Raw genomic sequence first — 23,646 nt, forward strand, 5'->3', positions numbered from 1 at the left:
CTTGTTATTTTGGAACTGAACGAACACTACTTCATTTCACAATGCACATGTCCTATACATAAAACAGTGACGAATATTTACATTTGTACAGTGACTTCATAACATATCGTACAACATGGAAAAATACTTGAAACAGACAAATAATAAATTTTTACATAACAGTAATAAGTTGTCCGATTTTGTGTATCTTTGGGAACTCAAGCGAGTTAGCTCCTCTAATTCTGGCTGTTACTATGGTCCTGAGCAGAGTCGGATACTTATGGCGTAATGGTTTAAGAGAGCAATAAACTAATTTGCTGTTTGCTCTCTCTAGGGGGTTCTGATGTCTAGATTGGTCTATCCCGAAATCTTCTGGATCCCTGCTTGTTAGCCAACGCGTTTCGACCTATATCGTATTGGACCTGTATTGTATTTGTAAGGTCGTCTTCAGGGCTGTTATGTGGTTAGGTTTTTCTTCGGAAGAGGGGAGAAAGGCCCCTATCCCTTACTCGCCAGGTAATAAGCGTTAGTCGAGAGGTACTGGTTCTTGCCCAATGACAGGGGGAAACCCCTATCCCCCTAGTTTTAGCAAAAGTTCTGATGGGTTGTCAAGGCAAGATTAGTGTATTCTGATTCTTGGAGGAAAAAATTCCAATTCAAAGCAAGTTGATTTAAACGTGAGCTAGTCCTTTATTTGCACTCATACATAGGGGTGGGTATGAGAAAAAACCAAGGGGTGGCACAGCCAACACGTGTTTCGCCCCCTACATGGCCTATAGGCCTGGGGCTTCTTCAGGGCGGGTATTACTGAAAATGGACGTTTCCACGATGTGCTAGAAAGATATAGTCGGATTCTCAAATCTTGGCTAATGCCCGGTACGAGTGTTCTGTTTCATTCAGAACTGAATGAAACAGAACACTCGTACCGGGCATTAGCCAAGATTTGAGAATCCGACTATATCTTTCTAGCACATCGTGGAAACGTCCATTTTCAGTAATACCCGCCCTGAAGAAGCCCCAGGCCTATAGGCCATGTAGGGGGCGAAACACGTGTTGGCTGTGCCACCCCTTGGTTTTTTCTCATACCCACCCCTATGTATGAGTGCAAATAAAGGACTAGCTCACGTTTAAATCAACTTGCTTTGAATTGGAATTTTTTCCTCCAAGAATCAGAATACACTAATCTTGCCTTGACAACCCATCAGAACTGTTATGTGGTTAGGGTCGGACATCTCTTCGTGCACTCAGGTAAGGGTTGCTTTTCGTCTTTGTCTTGTAGTTCTTTGTGAAGGGGACCGACTTGCGCGGTTGAACTTATCTTGCTTGATATGGCTGGTTTCTCTCTTTTTCTTGATTGTTGTTGGGTGACGGGCCGGCTCACTTAAAAGTTCGTGGTTTTTTCTTTTCCGCGTCTTCGGCGTTCCCTTTCCTCACGTTTCCGGCATTTGCAAGGTGCTTTGAAAAACAGGGACAACTTCCTGCACATAAACAACCATAAGAGGTGATTTCTTCGTTTTATGTGTGCTGCAGAATGCAGGACACAGAAAGAGGGAAAAGAACAGGGAGAAATGAATACATTTGCTCCTCCCTAAGTCTCCCCTGGTGAGACGTAGCATTCAAGAGCATTTCCAGGTTTACTATTTCTCGTAAATCTGGACATGTGTCAAGTTCCATGGGTGCTGCATGGGAACACCCACAGCAACACCCATGGAACGCCCCTTTCACACAAAGTGCTGCGTGTAAAGGGGCCGTATTTACAAGGACAGGTAAAGCCACGCATGGTGGCTTTTTCTGTTCATCTAAATATAGGGCAGCAAAAAGCGTCACAAAAAGTGAATGAGTAAATAAGCTCCATAATTTTTACAATTTCTCGAAACTTTATCATAGGGAAATTTCTACCTATATGTGAAAATTAGTAATTGTACAAGTGTTTATCAGGCTTCACCCAATGAATTTCACACTTTTAAGTAAATTTACTTTAGTCAATTTGTAGTCAATTTGAACTCTCCTTGATATACTGTTTGCTCATAAACTTGACAACAGAGTCTTTTAGGCAGATGTGCACTAAAAACACGAGAATACGCTATTTTGGAAATGAAAGGTCTGCATTTAGTCTATGAAGCACAGCTTGGGCAGGAATGTTCTTGTGACTTCTCTGAACTGTAAATGTGCCCAGAGCAGTTTTTGAGTTTTAAAAGAATAAGTGCTTGGCCAAAAGTTTTCCTCAGAAGCCAGCCATGTCTGGTTGCCGAATACCAAGGCTAACAAGTCTCTCCCATTGCATTGGTAGCAATCTGGATGTTTCAACAGGTCCCACTTGCTATATTTACACTGAGCTTTTGACAAAAAAAGGAAGCAATTAAAATGTTATTTTATCAACTGCCTTGCATAATGAGTAACTCTTACAGTAACTGTAGCATTTCAGGGCTCAGTCTCACATATGCTGCCACTGGATTTACATGTATGAAAGGCGCCATCTACTGCTGATCTAAGGTAATGTTCCTGGAGCCAGATGCAAAATTCCAAACGCTGGAGTGCAGGGACTTGAGAACCATTTCTTTTTCCTACTATGGTTTGAATCTCTGGAGGTAAAAATCTGTGTTCTCTGGTAAACAGTCACATAACCACAGCTTCTACCTGTGTCCTCATTCTGAAGTGAAATCATTATGTGATAAGCCACCCACTTCAAGGCATCCGTTGATCCCTTCTTCCAACAGTGCCACCGGCAAAACAAGAAAATGGTGCCAACTATGAGCGCCTACTTTACTCAATCTCTACAAATCCCCTTCCTGGGTTGGGAAAATGCTCTTTATGCCACCCAAATGCAGCTGAACATTCAGCTGGTAGTTATAAGCAGCACAAATCACTCCACATATAGCTCTGGTCATTATGCTTTTTCCAGTGGGCACTATTGTCAGTTAATGTGTTAAAAAAAAAGCGCTGGTTGGATTTGAACCAATATACATATGAACTGCTTTAGGGATAAAGACAGTTCTTAACAAGCATTGACCCTGCCACCGTGTTAGACCTGGCATCTTTAGGGTGGTATTCTCCTGGACCTTTTGCCTTTTGTCATGTTTTACTGATTCTTTTTTTGGCTTTAGGATTCTGAGCACTTTACCATTGCTAGCCAGTGATAGGGTGCATGTGCTTCTCTCTTACACATGAGATAATTGGTGTATACCTGATTTGCATATTTGTTGTACTGGTAAGTCCTTGTAAAGTGGTATTCCATATACCCAAGGTCTGTACTTCAAATGCTAATAGTAGGCTGCAGCACTGATTGTGCCACCCACTGAAGCAGCCTTTCAAACATGTCTCAGGCCTACCACTGCATTGCCTGTGTGTGCAGTTTACTGCCACTTTGACTTGGCATTTAAAACTACTTGCCAACTACTTTTTCATGTTTTACATGTTTGGATTGGTAATAATAAATCTTCCTTACTGGTAAAGTTACATTTAACATTACTGTTTTAGAAATGCTACTTTTAGAAAATTTACTTTTCTCTGCACTTACTGTCCTTTGTGCATGACAGCCTGTCTCCAGTACCCGTCTGGGCTGGGTGACAGCTAGACATTGTGCATTCCCTCTAGGCAGACATAAACACAGGGAGGTGAGGCTCATCTGCATTCTGAGCACTCATCTGCATTCATCTTCATTCTGATGGGTCTACCTGGGCAGGGAGGAATGGGAGGGGCTGACACACTACTTCAATAGGTAGTATCCTGTCCAGAAACAAAGAACTTCATATAGCCTGACAGACATGACTGGGTTGAAGGGGATCCATGTGCACTTCAGACCGTTCCTTTGAAGTCACCCCCTATATCAAAGGAACTTTTGGGTATAAGTACTGGGGCTCTGACCCCCTCAAAACAGACACGTTTGGCTCTTGAACTGAATATCTGTCAGAAGAACTGCTGTCCTGCTTAATGGACTCAACTGGACTGCTTTTCTGGAAGGACTTCTTTTCTGCTTGTTGCCCTGCTATCTGCTGCGCTCTGACTCTGCTGAAGGAGAGCTGGACTCTGCCTTCCCTGCAAATGATCTCCCTGGGTTTGCTGGCTCGCCTCCTGCTTTTTGAAGTATTATGGATACAAAAGACTTCCTGCAATTCTGCTGGTGATGCTGGACTCTGCTTTCTGTGAGTACTACCCTTGCCTGACGTGCACTCTCCGAGTCCTGATGCTTCAGAAGTGGGTTCTGCATCTGTTTTCTTCATAACAGACGCATCTTCACCACTGCGACGATCGGAACCGATGCATCGCCCTTTGACGCTGGCTCTGTTCGACGACAGCGGTTCTACAGCCTACACGGCCCGACGACAATGCTCTGCGTGGCTCAGCGATGATTCATTGCCTTCATTTCAGCGAAGCTTGACAACTACACAGGGACCTGATTTTGTGGAAAAGATCGACGCATCAAGCCCTCACCGACGCCACTTTTCTCCTTCGAAGGTAACTTCTCAGCGGGCCCCGTGTGGGTCTTGTAGCCGGCCTGCTCTCCACTGCAGTTGGCATGAACTTTGGATTTGCACCGGTCCCTCACAACCTCAAGCAACCTTTTGACTCCTAGTGACTTCTAATCACTATTTTTGCATTTAATCTTTAAAAATTAATTTCCGACTTCTACTGATTGGATTTTTGTTGTTTTCTTCTTGTTTTACTCAGATCAATATTCTCTGTTTTTCTAAACCTCTGTGGAGTCTTTTTGTGGTGTGTGTGTGTGTGTGTGTGGGTGTGTGGGTGAGTGTGTGTGTGTGGTTGAGTGTGTTTATGTGTGTGTGTGTGTGTTTTGCACAAATACTTTACACATTGCCTCTTTAGATAAGCCTGACTGCTCTGTGCCAAGCTACCAGAAGGTGGGCACAGGTTATCTTTTAGTATGTATCTGGCTTACCCTGGCCAGAGTGGTGGTTCCTGTCTAGCTTGGGTGCACACCTCAGACAACCAGGAATCCCATATCTAACACAGGAGATTAGGCTTTTTTTTGTTTACAATGAGAAGTTTTAGTGGGATGAAAATGAAAAGGTGAAGCTTTGTAGGGTGAATCTGAAGAGGGTACACAGACTAAAACAAGCATTGGCAAAGCCAATAGCTCTCGCATTGCCAAGACCTACTGGCTTTGCCAATGCTTTTTGAGTTTGTCCCTCCCAGGAGCATTTTGGCCTCACTGTGTTCTGATTGGATGAGGTTTATCATTCTACTGCTAACATGAAGGAGACCCTTTTTTTCCTTTCCCGTTTTGCCCTCTCTGGGAGTACATGCTTTTCCTTGTTCTTTCTGACATCCCTTTTTAACCCCCAAGGGTCACGAGCATTAGCAAAGCCATGAGCTCTGCCTTTCACTTCTCATACCCATTGGCTTTGCTAATGTCTGTCATTTTGGTGCATATTTCCAGAACTATTTCTCCCTTTTTGTGTGTGCCAAAAATAACACATACAACTATGTGAATTTACCATTTTCGGATCTGTAATGTAATCGCCTCAAAATTGTATACATTAATTATCCAATTTAGGTATAAAACATCTTGAGGCCGCATGCAGCAAAGACCTGTATTCCCTCATTTGTCTGTGCGTCTTGTATTTGTGTGCACCATTTTCGTGCTGCAACGAAACAGTGCATTTTTTTCAAAAGTATGATTTTCATTGAGATTTGAAAAGCCTTATGAAATACATTCAGCTAGACTAGACACTTCTCGCTCTGAGATCTGAAATGTCCTCCGCTGTGATGAAAAGTCATGTGACAGATTTAACAATATGGGGCTTACCTGTGGGATTTTGGCGTAGGGCATGAATGCACAGTATTCAAGCAATATGGTGCATTCCTATCCTTTCTGCCTGCACTGGTGCTGTTTCAGCAGCCTAGCGCAAACATAAGCACCCTTGTACCATGGTGCTAGGGTGCCTTTTTTGCATGCAGGATTGTTTTTGTGCAGGAAGGGGCACTTTCCTGCACAAAACAATCCAAAGAGGTTTTTTCCTCTTTCTTTGTGTGCTTCATAGAAAGAGGAAAAAACGAGGAGAAATACACATATTTCTCTTTGTTATGCCTCACTTTGGGAGGTGTACAGATTTGGCGTTTCCCCAGGTTTACATCACTTTGTAAATCAGGGGCAGTGTAAAATTCCATGGGTGTTGCTTGGGAAAACTCACCGCAACGCCCATGGAACGCCTCAGGTGCAGAGTAAGGCAATGCTGCGATTAGCGGTGCGTCGCCTTACTTATGATTTAGGAGGCCACTCAAAGCCATGCAGGGTGGCTTTGCATGACTTCATAAATCGAAATGAGAGGCCTGGGTCATGCATGTACCACTTTACGTGGCACAAAAGTGACGCAGGGCTCTCATAAATAAGTCCTTATGAGTTCATGGGAGTCTGAAAGCATGATGCAGCCTAATGAACCTTGCTTTATGTCAACTTGTTTTCCAACTTATAAAATGCTGAATGAGTCAAAACCCTGTACTCATAACACACAAACATGTTTTCACTTGCTAGTAATGCAGTGTAAACATCCCAGCCAAAGCATGAGCAAGGAATATCTGGTAAAACTCCACGTGTACTCTGTTCTCCTACTACAAGTCACTGCCTACTATTAGACAGCAAGAGAAAACAATTGGTGAATATTAAGTATGTATGACGAAATCAGCACCTGCTCTAATAACAAATCCTCTATTTTATTCTTTCTAACAGTGCAAGGTGATAGTCTGCCAGATGAGTAACACCAGACCAGAAGCATTCCATTGGCTTTTGCTTCCATTAGCTGCTGTGGTGTGTCCGGCAGTGACAGGATGCCTTGGGAACACCGAAGAGTTCATGCTTTTCTGCTTTGTCGTCTTTGTCACCATTGCACATGTTCACTATGCAATATGTGTGGTAAGCAACTATTTTCATTACTTGTAGTTTAGTTAAACTTGCAGTGATATAGCAACATGAGAAGGTGGCCATATTGGCAAGAGTATAATTGTGTGCACTCAAATGAGTTCTGCATAGTCCTAAATTTCTAATGGATACTTCTGCAGTTTTCTCACTTTAGAATACTCTCCAGCTGTTAGACTGGATCCAGAAACTTTTCTGCTGCAGTACTCCTGTGTGCCCGTAGGTAGCGCCAGGCAGCTCCATGTTGGCTCCATACTGCCTCAGAAGTGACAGAGCAGAGCTGCTTATCAGCATCACCCCTGAGCACTAATATCAGTTCCTATCTTTCTGCAACTTTCAATGTGGATATACACCCAATCTTGTCGGGCTTTCAATGACTTCTAAAGCTAGGTAACGATGTCCCCACCCAAAACGACAGGTTTCAAACCATGCAGTGATCGCAAAAAACAGATGCCGGTCACGGACTCACACAAGGTGAGTGTCTGGGGTCTGGACTCACCCACGACTGGACATCTTGCAACACATGTGCCCTCATGCACCCAAAGGCAATCCGAGACCAATGGCAAAGCTGTTTGTTGCTGAACACAAGAAAAAGCTGCGGCCTTGCATAAGTGCCACTCCTGCAAGCTGTCATCTTTGTGCTCAAAGTCTTCTCGTAAGTCAAAATCAAAGTGAAAGTGCAAACATAAAAAGTGAAGCTGGACTTGAACCTTTTTCTGCCACCTAGAATCTAAAGAGAAGGCATGAGGGTGCCATAAAGAGCCAATTACTCAACTGAATCTGATGCATCCTGAGGTCCACGGGCCATTGGTCTCACCACAGCAGATTAAAGCCTCAAGGCGACTATGCTGCAGACTTTTGGCACGTGTCCTCTTCCTTTTGTGCGCTTTCAAGCCCCAAAAAATCGCAGGGGCCCCCATTTGGGTTACTACCAGCAGATCCATCTGTTCCGGCTCTCAGACCGGCATCGGTCCTTCCACATCAGTGCCGGAACCAACACCACTGTTGATGGAAGAGAACCTGTTAACAATACCGATGTCAGACACTGAAACAACTTTGGCTCAATCTTGACTGATATTGTGTTAAAGAATCGCAAAAGTACAACTGGTTGTCATGCACCCTGACTCTGACCTAGGACCTCTATAAAGAAATTTACACAGTCAAAGGCTACATTATCTTTTTGTCCCTGACTCACAGCAAGGGAAAACCCAAGTTATGAATGATGATAGTGGGGATGGATATTGCTTTCTCCCCCTTCACTAGACAGATGATGCCGTCTGCATAGATTTGCTAGAGGCCAGTGAGCTTGACACTTTTACTGAGGTTGATTCGCCACTTTGGGTCACCAATGGAAGAAGTGCAGTAGTGGTCAGCGTAGAGTCCAGATTATAGCTGCCTTCAGTTGAGATAAAAACAAATGCCCTGACAGAAATTTTGCAGTCTGGGACAGCTACTTTGGGGACCTTGCTCTTTTTTAACAAGGCCCTGTTCCTACCCACCTAGAAATAGGCAGGTGGCCAGTCCTGTCAAGTCCTGATTTTCTTACCAAAAACCCTACTCCAGAGAGCCTTGTTGTTCAGGCCTCAACTAGCAAAATGAATTCTAACTCATTCCCCATCACTCCTCCGGACAGGGAATCCAAGAGAATTGAGGCTTTTGGCATTGTGTTCCGTAAATGCTGTCTGCTTACTGGATCACTGTACACATCCTCTGAAGGACATGACTTGTGAGATCTTGCTGGTGGTCCCGAAATACTTTGGCTCATGTTGGCTGGCTCTTGTTCAACTATTCATGTTGGACAAGATGGAGCCAAATGTGTTATTTGTGTTGGTCTAGATATACCGATTGCCTGGGGGAGGGCAGTCAGCATCAGTGTTGTACTTCATTAATACGTGTGGATACATTCCACAGGATTTGATGGTGATGTACAAGCCTCCATCATGGATAAGCCATTCGATGGGTCACACCTTTTTTGTGAGAAAGGAGACTTGGCATTAGAGCACTTTAGGTAAAGTAGAGGGGTCAGTTGACCCTTGCCAAACAGTTTTCACACTATTTGGAAACGTTTAGAGGCTATACCAGGGGACTGGCATATAGCAGAGAAAGTTCCGCATCCCAGTCCAGCAGTCACCCCATTACTTCAAGGCAATGTATGTGGGTCTGGCAGACAGTGCATGGGCCAGCATGTATGTCAGTTTTCCCATTCCTCTTCCTCTGCTGTAACAGTCACCAAACCACTTTAGTTTACTCATAGTGGTACATGCCCATTCACTTCATCATTTCCTACCAGGATGGCAATCATTTAGCACCACAAATGGGTTTTAATAAATAATTCAACATGGCTATGCCTTGCCTTTTCTTTCTGCCCTGCCAAATATTGCTCCCACATCAGAGTGAATTTCAACTAGCACCTCTCCATTCTAATGCAAGAGTCCCATTCCAAGTAATTTAGTGCTCAGAACGAGGAGAGGGTTGTTACTCTTGCCTTTCTTTGTCCTGAAAAAGGACGGTGGTGTTTGGCCTATTTTAGACGTTTGGCCTCTGAATGCCTCCCTGTAGAAGGACAAAGTCAAACTGCTCATGCTGACCCAGATCCAGTTTGTCCTAGTCCTGGGTGACTTAATGGTTTCCTTGGACCTCCAGGACATGTATTTTCATGTAGCTGTCCTGCAGTCCTCAAGACGTTATCTGCGGTTCAAGGTAAGCCAGGAACATTTTCAGTTTGGTGTACTCCCTTTCAACCTCACCAGCTCCCATTTGATGTCCATGGAATTATGGCGGTGGTTGCTACCCATCTTCAAAAGTCGGGGCTACCAGTTTGTCCCTACCTCGATGGCTGGCTTTTGAAGGCAGGCTTGTCACAGTCAGGCATAGATTAACTCCAGATAATAGCAAACCTTCCTACAGTGTGGGAATTCACTGTCAACAAGCCAAAGTCGTACCTGACTGCTTTTCAGAGGCTTCCATTAATTGGCACTATCATAGAAATAGTGCAGATCTGTGTTGTCTCGCCACTGTAATGAGTCCAGGACATTCAGCTAAGATTGCGATATTTCAACCTCAGTCCTGGATCATGGGGAGAGCAACTCTGAGTCTTCTTTGCCTTTTAGTCCCTTGCATCCGCCTTGTGAGCTATGCCATGTGGCATATGTGTGCTGCGCCGTGAAACCTGACGTTCTAGGTGGCCTTACATACAGGAAATCCAACAGATGTCATCCAGATCTTCACGGAGACAGATCACAATCTGCCATGGTGGGGCTCATCTGAAACTGGCCCCTCTCACTTCACCACACACAGAGATCAGGACACTCTGCTCTCCGCCAGAAGCCAGACTTCACATCGGTGTGTTGGAATTGCAGGCCCATCGCCTCCGTCTAAAGAACTTCGGGGCATATAATCAAGAAACGGCTTTAAAATTATCGCCACTTTAGCGGCAGAAAACTGCCACTAAAGTGGCGATAATGGGCTTGATAATATGCCCTTGGGAATTCCAATAGAAGCCCATGTTCTGGTGTCAATGTGAGCTTCTATTGGAATTCTCAAGGGCATATTATCAAGCCCATTATCGCTGCTTTAGCAGCAGTTTTCTGCCGCTAAAGCGGCGATAATTTTAACGCCGTGCTTGATAATATGCCCCTTCTTGTCATCCATCAAGGGGAGGCTTGTGTAGCTTTTTATGGAGAGCAATGTGATATTGCAACATCAGGGTGGAGTGAGTTCCTGGGTCCTGTGCTAGAAGTCTCTGTGCCTCTTGATTGGAGTGCTAGTACTTTTCCATGATTACAAATCTCCGGCAGAGTCCCTGAATCCCAGAGTGAATGAGCTGAGCAGGCGGGGCCAAACAGATCACAAGTACCCTCTACATCCCGAGGAGGTGCAGGGCATATTCTAACAGTGGGGAGAACCCTGGCTAGATCATTTTGACTCTGCAGAGACCATGCAAGGTTGAAAATTTTACATTTTGGAGTTTCCGCAAGAACACCAGTTAGGAGATGTGTTCCATCTAGAATGGAATGCAGACCTACTGTATGCTTTCCCGTCGCTGCATCAGCAAGAACGACGGGGCCCAAGTCATCTTAGTGGTTCCAGATTGGGCCAGGAGAGTTGTATCCAGAATGTCTAGGCATGAGAATCTGTCTTGCAATCAGACTGCCAGTTCACAAGAATCTTCTGTCACAGTAACAGGGGAGGGTCATCTATCGGTATCTGCGCAATCTACACCTATGTGTGTGGAAACTGAGTGGCAACAACATACTGCATTTTTATCTGCCACCTGAAGTGGTGGATGCCATCATTGCCTCCAGTCGTCCTTCCACCAAATAAATTTATTCCAGGCTCTGGGGCAAATTTGTGGCTTGGTGTGGTGCTCATAAGATTTATCTCTTACAAGCACAGCTACCAAATTTACTTCTGTTGTATGCTTTATCTTTGCAAAGGCACGATTAAAGGTTATTTTATGGCTCTGTCTTTCTACATTTGCAGGACGAGCTGTCCTTGTTAAAATCACCTGTTGTGATAAGTTGTATTAAAGGTTTGACACAGGTCCCCTCCCGAGCCATTGTGATGCCACAGTGGGACCTTAAGTGGATTTTGGCTTTTCTCTTGTGTACACCGTTTGAGCCGGTGGATAGCTGCTTAATGTGTCTCCTGATCTTGAAGTCCATCTTCCTCATTACAATTATGTCAGGTTGTTGCATGAGTGAACTCTAGGTAATTTTAGTGTGACCACTATACACCTGTTGAATAAGGTGACTTCTTGCCAAAGTCATGACTCCCTTCCACGTTGGACAACCCATCGCTCTACCAGCATTATTTGCCCCTTTACTCATTGAAAGTGGAGATAATGCTCCATCAGCTGGACCCCAAAGGTCTTTGAGCTTTTACATTGATTGCACCAATGAACAGTATGTGGACAATCTGCATTTTCTGGAGTTCTCTGAGGCGAAGAAAGGAAAGAATGTGTATAAGAGAATCCTGTTGAGTTGGATAGTCCTCTGCATCAAGATCTGCTATGCACTGGCCAAGGAGTAGCCGCGGAAGGTTTGCAAGCTAGTCTACTAAGGCTAAGGCTGCTACCACGACGTTGGTTTGTGGAGTACATGTCCTTGACATTTGCCAGGCTGCGACATGGGCATTCGAAAAGAGCACATATCACACCCTCTGAAAATGTGGTAATACTCTTAGGTCATGGACTCAAAATTCTCACTAGACGTCACATAACTAACATGGTGAAGATCAGCTGTTTGGACCTAAATACACCAAGCTGCAGTCTGCCATACCCAGTCTACCCACAAGAATGAGAGCTGTGATTTTATTGGTCCTCTCACATCTGGGTAAAACAATCCTATATTTGTGGGCCTCCCAGCTACCCTTCTGAGCCCAGAGGTTAAACATGTAGCTGCCAGGCTACTCTGGAACTTGCTATCTATCCAGATACCACTTATGCCTAATTCATCGAACCCTGCACTTTACTGACGGTCACTTTCCTGCATGGACTGCACAAAGGTCCAGAATTCTTACAGTAGAGTGTAACTAAATACCGCCTCAACCTATGTTCTTATCATTATACTCACATCCGCTGTGTGGAAGACATGAATTATTCGCGTAAATTAAACAACTTTGGGAATGACAGCCAATGAAGCAACTTTTGTATTCCTGGAAGCCCTGCCGTGTTTTGTACTTTAGTTGAGGTCAGAGTCAAGGAATGTGTTTACATGAATCTCCTAGTATCATCAGCAAATGCTATGAAAAGAGAGCTTAACAGGATTGTTTTTCAGAATCTTTGTCATCACTTTTGGAGCACAGACAAGTCTTCAAACCCTCAAATAAGGTATGAAATTTGAACCACCCTAGGATTTGAACTCCCTGTAAATGCTATTTTTTTTTAGCTCGCTGAAGAAGGGCACATGACATAAACTCAATAAACCAGAGACAGCAACATGATTTCTGTCAATTGTCAAAGGCAAGGACCTAATTAGGTAGCCATTTAATATGAAGGCAGTACCAAAACTGTCCACTGCTGTCTTCACTTATGTCTTAGAAGCACAAAAGAAGGGGATCAAATCCTAATTTTGGAGTAGGAGAATTGCCTGTCTTGCATTTGTTCCTGTTCTCTTTGGTCATTAAGAAGTGATTTATCACAATATGTTCAGGCCCGGTCCAGATTTGTAGAATACTCCGTTTTCAAGCACTGGGTTTTTGGAATGTAAATGTTGTAGACTTGTAAAGCACACAGCTGCCCCAGCAACGGGGCGTCCCAGCACTGTAAACCACTGGGGAACCCATCCTGGCTTTCCCTGTGAGATGGTCCCTACTGGGCATCTCCAAGGTGAAGACAAGCATCCCTGGCACTGATGGGGCCGTAAGTGGAGATTAAGCAAGCTGTTGCCCAGAGTTGCTGAGTGGGATCCATGGTTAGAGTAGGCACCGAGGCGAGAATTGTCGAGTCCGCTGACCTTGGCCCAAGACCCTGCCGCGTCGGGAATCGAACCCTGGTCCCGGGCCGACTTCTGCTCCCGGGTCTGCCGCCTCTAACCAGTGAGCCACACCACTTCAGGAATGAGCCTCATATTAGTCTTCTGTAGAACATCAATAGAATTCAAGCAAGCGACTTGTACTAGTGAGTAGCTAGTTTTCCTTTCCCTGAAAGGAATATGGTTCACCAAGTATTGAGTATGACAGCGCATGCTGAATTAAATAGAAAACTTGATGTATGTTCTTGCTCTGTACAGCTGCCAATCAAAGCATTCGCATTGGTATTATTCACTGCATGGTAGCCTCTACTTGCTGTACCTGTCAAAATATGTCTATACAATGTCTCATGCCGTCAATTACTTTTCTTCCAAATTCTCTAACTCTTTAGTTTCTCTGGAGTACTGGCCTATGGTGGCTTGGGTGCCATGAATAGCAAGCCGTCCTGGGTCAAGGACGGGTCTTTTGTGTCACCATAGGCAGCAGCAGCATTTAGATATCATGGAAACATTACGAAGCTGCCTGGCAACTTTATGTTGTATTGGCTCTGTTTCTACTTCGTCCACCATTTCCGTCCATCACCTTTGTTGTTTCTCCCTTTACAATTTCACGGTTCCTTAACGTACTTGCTTGCTTACCCTGACATTGATTTGTGGAGTCTATTTGGGTTTGGCGTACTACTGTGGCTTTCCTCCTTTATGCTTTTGGACTCTCTGTTTACTCTGACCTTGCTCTTTGGATTCTATTTTGACTCTGGCATTTTCCTATATATATACCTGTACAACTCTCGGACCCTTTTCCTTGTTATGCTGACCTTGCTCTCTGGACTCTGTCTTGGCTTAGTTGTCTGGCTGTGTTTCTCCTGTTGCATTTCCCTACTCAGATGTGCCATGGATCCTTGCCTGAGTTTGGGGCTTCCCTGAGTCACTTCTTCTTGGCTTCGGCCCACTGTGACCCGCCTTTTGGAAGTCGGGGAATATACATGCTTATGATATATTTGTTCTAAAGATTATAGGCCTCATTTACGAGGTTTTGGCGCAGGGCAGCGCAGCAAGGAATCATGCTGCGCTGCATCAAAAGAAAAGGACAGGAATGCACCATATCTATGAGATACGGCACGTTCCTGTCCTTTTCCCCTGCGTCGGCGCACAATGGGCTGCCATGCACCAACGCAGGCATCTTTGCACCATGGTACAAGGGTGCCTGCATTGCAGTGCTGATTGATTTTGTGCAGAAAGTGACACTGTTCTGCACAAAATCAATCAATTGAGATGATTTCTTCATTCTATGTGTGCTGCACAATGCAGCAAACATAAAATGAGGAAAAAAAGAGAAGAAATGGAAACATTTCTCCTCATTGTGCCTCCCTAACACCACCCCTGGGGAGGCATTAGATTCTGACGCATTGCCAGATTTACGATTCCTCAGAAATCTGGGAATGCTTCAGGTTCCATGGATGTTGCGTGGGAACACCCACAGCAACACCCATGGAACGCCCCTTTCACACAGCGTTCTGCGTGGAAAGAGCACATATTTACAAGGCCATGAAAAGCCATGTACGGTGGCTTTGCATGGCCTTGTAAATATGCTGCGGCACATTGCGCTACCGGAGCGTCATAAAAGAGACACTCCAGTGGGGCAAAAGTGCTGCAAGGGGCCTGGTAAACGAAGTCCTATTTATTTTTTATTAACACTCAAAAGCTGCATGTAGCTTTTTCAATTAGTGGGTCACTCTCCCTCCTTTGAGTCTCCCTGAATATCTGCATGGTGACCAGTGATGTAACACCATAGAGAGCTGCACCACAGAAGAGTTGGATGTGCCGCATACATCCTTCTCTCGCTCTCTCCTCCATTCCCCTACTCCACTGGTGTTTGACCCTGTCTGGTGCATTCTCGTTGTTACGGACAGGGACACAATCTGCGGAGTGAGGCAGATTGTTGCCAGAACTCAGTAGATAGCACTCACAAACTCTGACCGTTTGCCAGGCCCAGCCAACACCGACATGAGTTCTGACACCAGTCCACTGCAGGCAATGCCGCATGCCATTTTGGAGATCTGAGCCATTCCCCGTGACACTATGCAACACTCCCATGGCAGAACTGGCTAAGTCCTTGAAGTTTAGTGGTGATCCACAGTATTTCCTATCAATTTAGTACAATGCAGTCTACATTTTCAAACTTGAGCCATGCAATTCAAATAAGACCTTGCAAAAATGGCTTTTATTCTGTCTTGGCTAATGAAAGATTCTCTCAAATAAGCTATACTTTTAATATTATACTAGAGCACTTGATTGCAATAATACAATGTGTTTATTGAGCAATTTAAAGCAGTTTTAGGACGAAGACAGGCCAAGCAAATGGCACATGCTGGATTATTATCCTTACAACAGGGCTCCAAAGATGTCATCTCTACTATTAGTTGCTTCATCCAGCTTTAAGTGGAAGCAGGATGGACTGATGAAGCCACTGTAGCCGCGTTTTATCATAGACTTCAAGATAATCTAAAAGATGTCCGTCAACTGGCCACTAATCATCTTACCTCCACCAACGCTTTCATCGGCTTGGTGCTTCAAATCAATCCTCAAAAAGAGGTAGAGAAGATCAGTAAGAAGAAGCATATCTCATTGGTGCATAACCAGTATCATTCTGGAGCCTCCTTCCATTTTGACTCTGGAAGAAACAATCCAGATTGGGAATGTACGCAAGATTTTTCACATCAAGAGAGAGAGATAGACAATGGCGAAAGCCTGGGTCTTGCATTGACTATGGACAAACGGGTCATTTTGTAGAAAAATGGCCTAAGTTGCAGGGAAACGTACAAGCCTACTTTTAACCTGCAGACCAAGACCGAATGTGATGGGACTTTTAGCGTCTGCAGAAAGTCTAGCTCAGTTCTTGTTAAAAGTTATTTTGGGAACTCTAACATGGACATTTGAATGACGTGCCCTGTTGGATTCTGGAGCAGCAAGTAGCTTCATGGAGAGTAAAATTGCTGAAGCCCATCATATTCCTACTCGAAGAAAGAGCAGGCCCAAATCCATCCACTGGATTGATGGTATTCTACTTACTTTCAGAGACATGTGCTAAGAAACAGAAAGTTTAGCCATTGACTGTACAGTCCACAAGTGTACTGGCAGATGTCACAATTTGACTTTACTTCTGAGTACTGTAAAAACAAATGTTTTCCCAAAGACTTCTCAATTTACAATTCAGAATTTACAGATGTTTTCAGTAAAAAAAGATACTGACACACTGCCTCCTCATAGAGAATATGATTGAACCACAGACTTGATACCAAATGCCAAGGTACCACATGGTTGATTACACCCTTTGACAAAGACAGAAGATGAACATCTGAAAGAGCATATTAATAAGAACGATCTTCGACAAAAGTTTTCACCGTCATTTGACGTTCCGTGATGGAGCGCCCATATTTTTCATTTTCACCACGAATGGGGATCTTCAACCCTGTGTAGACATCAGAAGATTAAACACCATCACAATGAAGAATAGGTATCTATTAGTTTTAATCTTGGTATTATTGGATCAACTCAGTTCAGCTAAAGTCTTTACCAAATTAGATCTCAGAGAAGCATATCATCTCGTCCAAATGAAAGTGGGAGATGAGTGGAAAACTGTTTTCAAAATGTGATGGGTATTTTGAGTATCCAGTGATGTTTTTTGGTCTATACAACACTCCTGCTTCATTCCAACAGCTGATCCATGACATATCTGATGCCTTTATCATAATCTACTTGGACGATGTACTCATTTTTTCATAGACCTTGGAAGAACATAGACAACATGCATAGGAGTTTTAGGCAGACTATGTAAACTTTGTCTTAATGGTAAACTGGATAAATGTAATTTCAAAGCTACATCGGTATCCTTCTTAGGATTTACAGTGTCTGACCAAGTCTTAATATCGACCCTTAAAAGGTATCAGTGGTGGCCGAATGGCTGATTCAATGCACTGTGCAGGAAATACAAAGATGTTTGTGCGTCTCCAATTTTTACGGGTACTTTATTGGAGATTTTTCAACAATTGTGGTGTCCATTGTCTGGTCAAGTAAGAAAGACTTCACCTTTCACTGGGGACCAAACAAACAACATGTATTCGACTTTCTAAGAAACAGTCTTTCATGACTGCCCCTATTTTGAAACATGTGTGCCTTTCATTGTGAGACAGAATGCTTCCTCCTTCGCTTCAGATGCTACCCTGTCACAGAGGAATGCTACCACTGAAGCGGTGCATCCACTTGCTTATTTCTTTTGGACCTTGACATATTCAGAACAGATTTACACAGTTTATCAAATGAGCAGCTGCCACTCAAATATGCTTATTCACATTGGAGCCTTCCCCTAGAGGTGGATGTGTATCCAATAACTGTTGGGACAGACGGTAAGAACTTAGGATTTCTAAAATGATGTTCTGATGCTTGAAATTCCCCTTTGGGTGTTATTTTTCTCTCACTTTTAGCTTTAAAGAACCAACCCACCAGAAAAAAGACATGGCAAAGCCGATGCATTGCCTTGACAGACTGTGACAGAAAAACCAATGACAGAAGCGTCTTGTATCGTGGCCATACAAACTACTCATGTCTCCGAAGTGGAGTAGTTTTTGCACTCTGTTAAATTGGAAATCAAGAAATTCTATACTAAAGAATGGATTCAGGATAATCCCTAAGAATAAACTAGTTTTTATGGTCTCGTCTTCCATCAGGGGAACACGTTTGTATCCAACAAAGGGTACCAGAATAAATCTTTTTTCTGGTGTCATGAGTTGCCCAAAGCAGGGCACTTTGGTAAAAGTACGACATTAGATCTAGTAAAGGAATATTTTGTTCTGCCTTTGGTGAGGCAAGATGTTCATCAATATGCTTAGGAGTGTTCTGTTTGTGCTTAGATGAAGAAATCGCTTCAAAAGATACCTGGGGGCAGATTTACAAGTCACTGCAAATCAGCAGGGATGTGCCAGAAAAGATGCGACACACAATTCTCTCATTGTGCCACCACAAATGCATCACAGTTACAATGCGGCGCACCGTGGCGCATGGATAGGGCGATGCATTTCGCATCCTGTGGCGTAAAGGCGGCGCATTGCTGGAGTCGCGTCCCGGCGTGACGCGGCTCTAGCAATGCACAGGTGCCGCCCATACCTAACCTGGTGTGCCACTCCTTACGCCTGCCTCAAGCAGGCGTAAGGTTTTATCGCAGCGGCCTCGGGAAAGTGACTCAATGAAATCTTGTAGATTTCACTGCATCACTTTTACGAGGTGTTCCTGCGACGGAACACCCAACCTGCGCAGGAACGCCCACATGAGACCTAACGCAGGTTTCATGTGGTGTAGGGCTTTACAACGTGACGCATCTCCCTAGATGTGTCACGTTGTAAATAAGGCACAACGTGGCGCATGATTTACGCCGCCGCTGCATCACAGAAGTGACGCATCGGCGGCGTAAATGTGGCGCATGGGGCTTGTAAATCTGCCCCCAAGTTTCTTACACAGTTGATCTGGAGGAGAGAGGGGAATCAGAAAACCAGGGGTCTGATTTACAAGCCGGGCTTTACAAATGCGCAGGGTGGGCGTTCCATCGCTGTTCATTTGTAAAGCCTGGCTTGTAAATCTGCCCCTTGGTTTTCTGATTCCCCTCTCACCTCCTGATCAACTGTGTAAGAAACTTGGGGGCAGATTTACAAGCCCCATGCACCACATTTACACCGCCGTTGCGTCACTTCTGTGACGTAGTGGCGGCGTAAATCATGAGCCACGTTGCGCCTTATTTACAACATGACGCATCTAGGAAGATGCGTCACATTGTAAAGCCCTGTGCCACATGAAACCTGCATTAGGTTTCATGTGGGCGTTCCTGCACAGGTTGGACGTTCTGTCGCAGGAACGTCTCGTAAAAGTGACTGAGTCACTTTCCCGAGGTCGCTGCGACAAAACCTTATGCCTGCTTGAGGCAGGCGTAAGGAGTGGTGCACCAGGTTAGGTATGGGCGGCCCCTGTGCATTGCTGGAGCCGCGTCGCGCTTGCCACACGACTCCAGCAATGCACCGCCCTTATGCCACAGGATGCGACACGCATCGCCCTATCCTTGCGCCACGGTGCGCCGCATTGTAAATACGACGCATTCGTAGTGGCGCGAGGAGAAAATTGCGTGTCACATCTTTTCTGGCGCATCCCTGCTGATTTGCAGTGATGCGCCAGAAGTTGTAAATCTGCCCCTTGTAATGGATTTCATAACAGGTTTGCCTTCTTCACGAAAAACACACTGCTGTCCTTGTTGTTGTGTATTTTCTTTTTACTAAGTTCACAAATTTTATTCCACTACATAGGCTACCTACAGCCCCACAGTTAGCTGTGCTTTTTTTTAAAAGAGATTGTGAGACTACAAATCATTTCCAGATTCGAGAACACATTAATCCATCGTTTGGGCATGGTCATCTTCAAATCAATCAGCCATCATCTCCAGACTGATGGACAGATGGAGAAAATTAACCAGTCCTTAGAAAAAGAGCTCCGCTGCTTTGCAATGAACATGAGTAGTGGTGGGTTAGTTACTTAGGGCCATATTATCAAGGAAAGGCGATAACATTATCGCCGCTTTAGCGGCAGGAAACTACCGCTAAAACGGCGATAATGGGCTTGATAATACGCCCTTGTGAATTCCCATAGAAGCCCAGGTTCACACCAGAACCTGGGCTTCTATCGAATTCACATGGGCATACTATCAAGCCCATTATCGCCGCTTTAACGGCAGTTTCCTGCCGCTAAAGCAGCGATAATGTTATCGCCGTTCCTTGATAATATGGCCCCAAATTGCCTTTGGCCAAGTTAGCCTATTGTACTTCTGGTTTTCACCCTTGACTCTTTCCAGATCTATCACCTTAAACCTCTGTTTCCTTGTTATGGCTATTCTAACAGAAATTTCTACCATACATGCAAACACTCCTACACCAACAGCGGGCGTGGTCAGATTACAAACGTTTTGCAGATCATAAAAGATTATGTGCATCCAATTATAAAGTAGTGGATTTGGTTTGGTTTTTCAACTCATTTTTCTGTCTTTGCCGAGTTCTCATTCTAAGTACAGACCTCCATTTTTAGGCCCAACCTCAATAACGTAACTGATTGGTCAGCAAGCAGTAGCCATAGCACTCTCAGAAGAGTGGAGGGTACCTCCAGTGCTTCATGTGTCCAGGGTGAAATCAGCAGTAGGCAAATCAGCAGCACCTCTTCCGCCAATTATGAAAGATTGCTCTCAGGAGTTTGAGGTAGAATCTATAGGGGACTGAAGGATAATAAATAACGTGGTATTTGTTAAGAGCGAACTAATCACTCAAGCAGTAGCGGTCCCTGGAGGGAGTTCGGTGGGGCAGAGAGGCGGGGCGGGGGAGGGGCATGGTGGGGAAATGTAAACACCGGAATATGGATGAACGGAAGTAAGTACACATTTAAATAAATAAAACGAATTCCTTGGGGGGCGCTGCATCGCAAAATGCGATGCAGCGCGCGCAACAAAATTCGTTTTATTTATTTAAATGTGTACTTACCTCCGTTCATCCATATTCCGGTGTTTACATTTCCCCACCCTGCCCCTCCCCTGCCCCGCCTCTCTGCCCCACCGAACTCCCTCCACGGACCGCTACTGCACTCAAGGCTCTGGGGGCCGTCGGGAAAATTAAGCGAGCTATTGCCCAGACTTAAAAGGTGCTGGGCTGGGCTGAGCTGCCGCCAGCGATCAAACCGTGAGCCCTGTGCTCCAGAGTCAGCCACCCTGGCCGTTGTGCCACACCTCTCCCAAGGAAGAGTGAGAGGTCAGTTACTTGATTGTGTGGAAGGGGCATGGACCTGTGCAATGCACTTGGGAACCATCAGCCTTTGTCACGCCCCTAGATTAGAGTCCTCCTTTTATTAAAATAAATCCATAAAGGCAAGCAGCAGAAAGGTAGGGTGTGAGGGGTGGCAACGAAGGGGTGAGTACTGTCAGGAATGAGCAGGGTACCTGAAGGTGAAGAAAGACTACAAGAACACTGGTGAAGAGTTTTTCTTTAAGGTGGTATCATTCTAGCCTCTGGCGGCTGGGGCAGTATGAATACCTTGCCAGCCTAGGTCAAGGGCAGAATTCTGGGTCATGACAGACAGTGACATGGCCAGATTAGGAAGCTGCTTGTCAACTTCACGTTGTATTGGCTCTCTCTTGAAGTTGGCCATAGTTCCTATCCCTCACCTTTATTGTTTTCGCCCTTTATGGGTTTCTCTGTTCCTTGACATCTTTGCTTGTTTATCCTGACTTTGCTTTGTGGATGCTGTTTGGCTTTAGCATTCTACTGTGAATTTTCCACCTTACAGCTACTAAACCCTGCCTATATACTCTAACCTTACTCTTCTGATTATGATTTGGCTCTGGTGTTTCCTGTTGATTTACTGTATGGCTTTCTGATCCTTTTCTCTGTGATGTTGACCTTGCTCTCTGGACCCCTTTTTAGGTCTCGCCTGACCCAGTGCATGCGCTGGACTGTCGAGACATTTTGTGAGGGCTCCAAAAAGTGCTACCAGGCAAGCCTAGAGCTACAGTGCATGTGCGCAGGCATGCGTGCCGCGCTTTACCGCGATTACTTTCACTTTCGCGGCCGCTTTGATGTTCTCCGTGAGGCTTCAATAGATTGCAGCAGTTAAAACAAGCATTGGCATAGCCAATAGGTCTCGCCTTTGGGACCTTATAAGTGTTTAGTTATGCAACTCTTGCATGGCTAAACACTTATAAGGTGCCAAAGGCGAGACCTATTAGCTATGCCAATGCTTGTTGGCTTTGTTGTCTGGCTGTGTTTCTCCCACTCCTTTTTTTCTGGTCAGGCATATCCCGAGTCCATGCCTGAGTTTGGGGCATACTGGCTTCACTCCCTCTTGGTTAGGATCAATGTAACTGGCCTTTCAGAAGTCTGTGAGAATACGTGCTTATTATATGTTTTTTGGAACATCAATAACCTGTTTCACAGAGGGCATCCTCACTCTTGGCGAAGGCCCCCCAGTTCTGCGGGAGTCGCTGCACTTGGGAAGGAATCTCATTGTGGAGATTCCGGCTTGAGTGCGGAGACACCCCCAGGACCGCGGGGCCTCCACCACGACTGAGGAGGCTCTTTGTGAATCAGGACCCATGTGTTTTTCATTCATACTGAAATGCTGCATGTACCTTTTTTCGATTGGGGGTTGCTCTACGTCCTGAAAGCCTCAGTGAGTACCTGCATTGTGACCAGAGTCATGACATCAGAGAGAGCTCTGCCAGAGAAGAGTTGAGCGTGCCATTTGTCTCGCTTTCTTTCTCTCCTCCATTGCCTACCCCTCCGGTGTTTGACCGTGCCTGCATCTTCATTGTTACACACAGGGGCACACTCCGGGGAGTGAGGCCGATTGTCATCAGAACTCATCGGATAACCCTTGCAAAACCTGACATTCGTCTGAATGCCCAATTTTTACTGGGATTTCTTGCTGGTATTTGGGCCCTTGGGGTATGCTATGCATATTTTAATACATTCTAGTTTGTCAGTGTAGAGGCCCACAATCATTGATATAGATTTGTGAAATGAAAAGATCATTTTTTCTTACTTGAAAAGTAAGAACATGAACATGGATTTGGTCTGAAAACACACCTGTGTTTGATGCCTCCAAAATTCTGAGGGGGTAGATATGTGGATGGGGATACTATACCCTGATCAAAAAACTTCGCTAAATGTAGCAGAATATCAGGATACCCAGATCCATAAATCCTGGTGACTTAAGGTTGAAAGAGGATCTGTCCTCTGGTCTGAGCTTTAATGACATGCTTTATGTAACACAGCAATGGCTAAAGGCCTAGACAAACCAATTTCAGGTTTGAGGATTCTCAACAGTGTGATGGGGCAATAATAAGTGGCAAGACAATGGAGGACCAGGGTGTACTTAAGCAAACATAATACTTTTTTTATGTAACTTTCTATTGATTTTATAACAAAAGCATACAATAATACAAATACATTAATGGCAGATAACTAGGAATCTCACATCAGAGCCAAGGCTCAACACATGAAATATCAACAATACCAGTTAACTTACAGACTGTCTGGAAAGCCGCAGACCCCAGATGTCCTGGTTTTATTGCAGCATCCCCTTCAGTTATAAACCATCTTTTCTGCTGCTACACAATAGTCTGTTCCTTTGTACTGCTGTCTTGTTCTTGGCGGACTGACACTTTGCCAACATCAAGCAATGTCCCTCTTTGCCACCATGAAACCTACTTCCACCAGAGTTATCTGCACTGTCGTGCACACCCAGTCG

General features: G+C 44.7%; 1 protein-coding gene across 1 annotated transcript in view; it reads left to right on the forward strand.

Moving 5' to 3' along the window:
- LOC146831383 (ethanolaminephosphotransferase 1-like) overlaps positions 1–23,646 on the forward strand; it is a 363,147-nt gene that overhangs the window by 333,970 nt on the left and 5,531 nt on the right. Inside the window, exon 9 of the mRNA XM_085605667.1 lies at positions 6,668–6,850. Within this exon, the coding sequence (XP_085461793.1) occupies positions 6,668–6,850 (183 nt within the window). The remainder of the gene's footprint in view (positions 1–6,667; positions 6,851–23,646) is intronic.

The sequence above is a fragment of the Triturus cristatus genome, chromosome 5_1 (assembly GCF_964204655.1).
Source record: "Triturus cristatus chromosome 5_1, aTriCri1.1, whole genome shotgun sequence".
Lineage (NCBI taxonomy): Eukaryota > Metazoa > Chordata > Amphibia > Caudata > Salamandridae > Triturus > Triturus cristatus.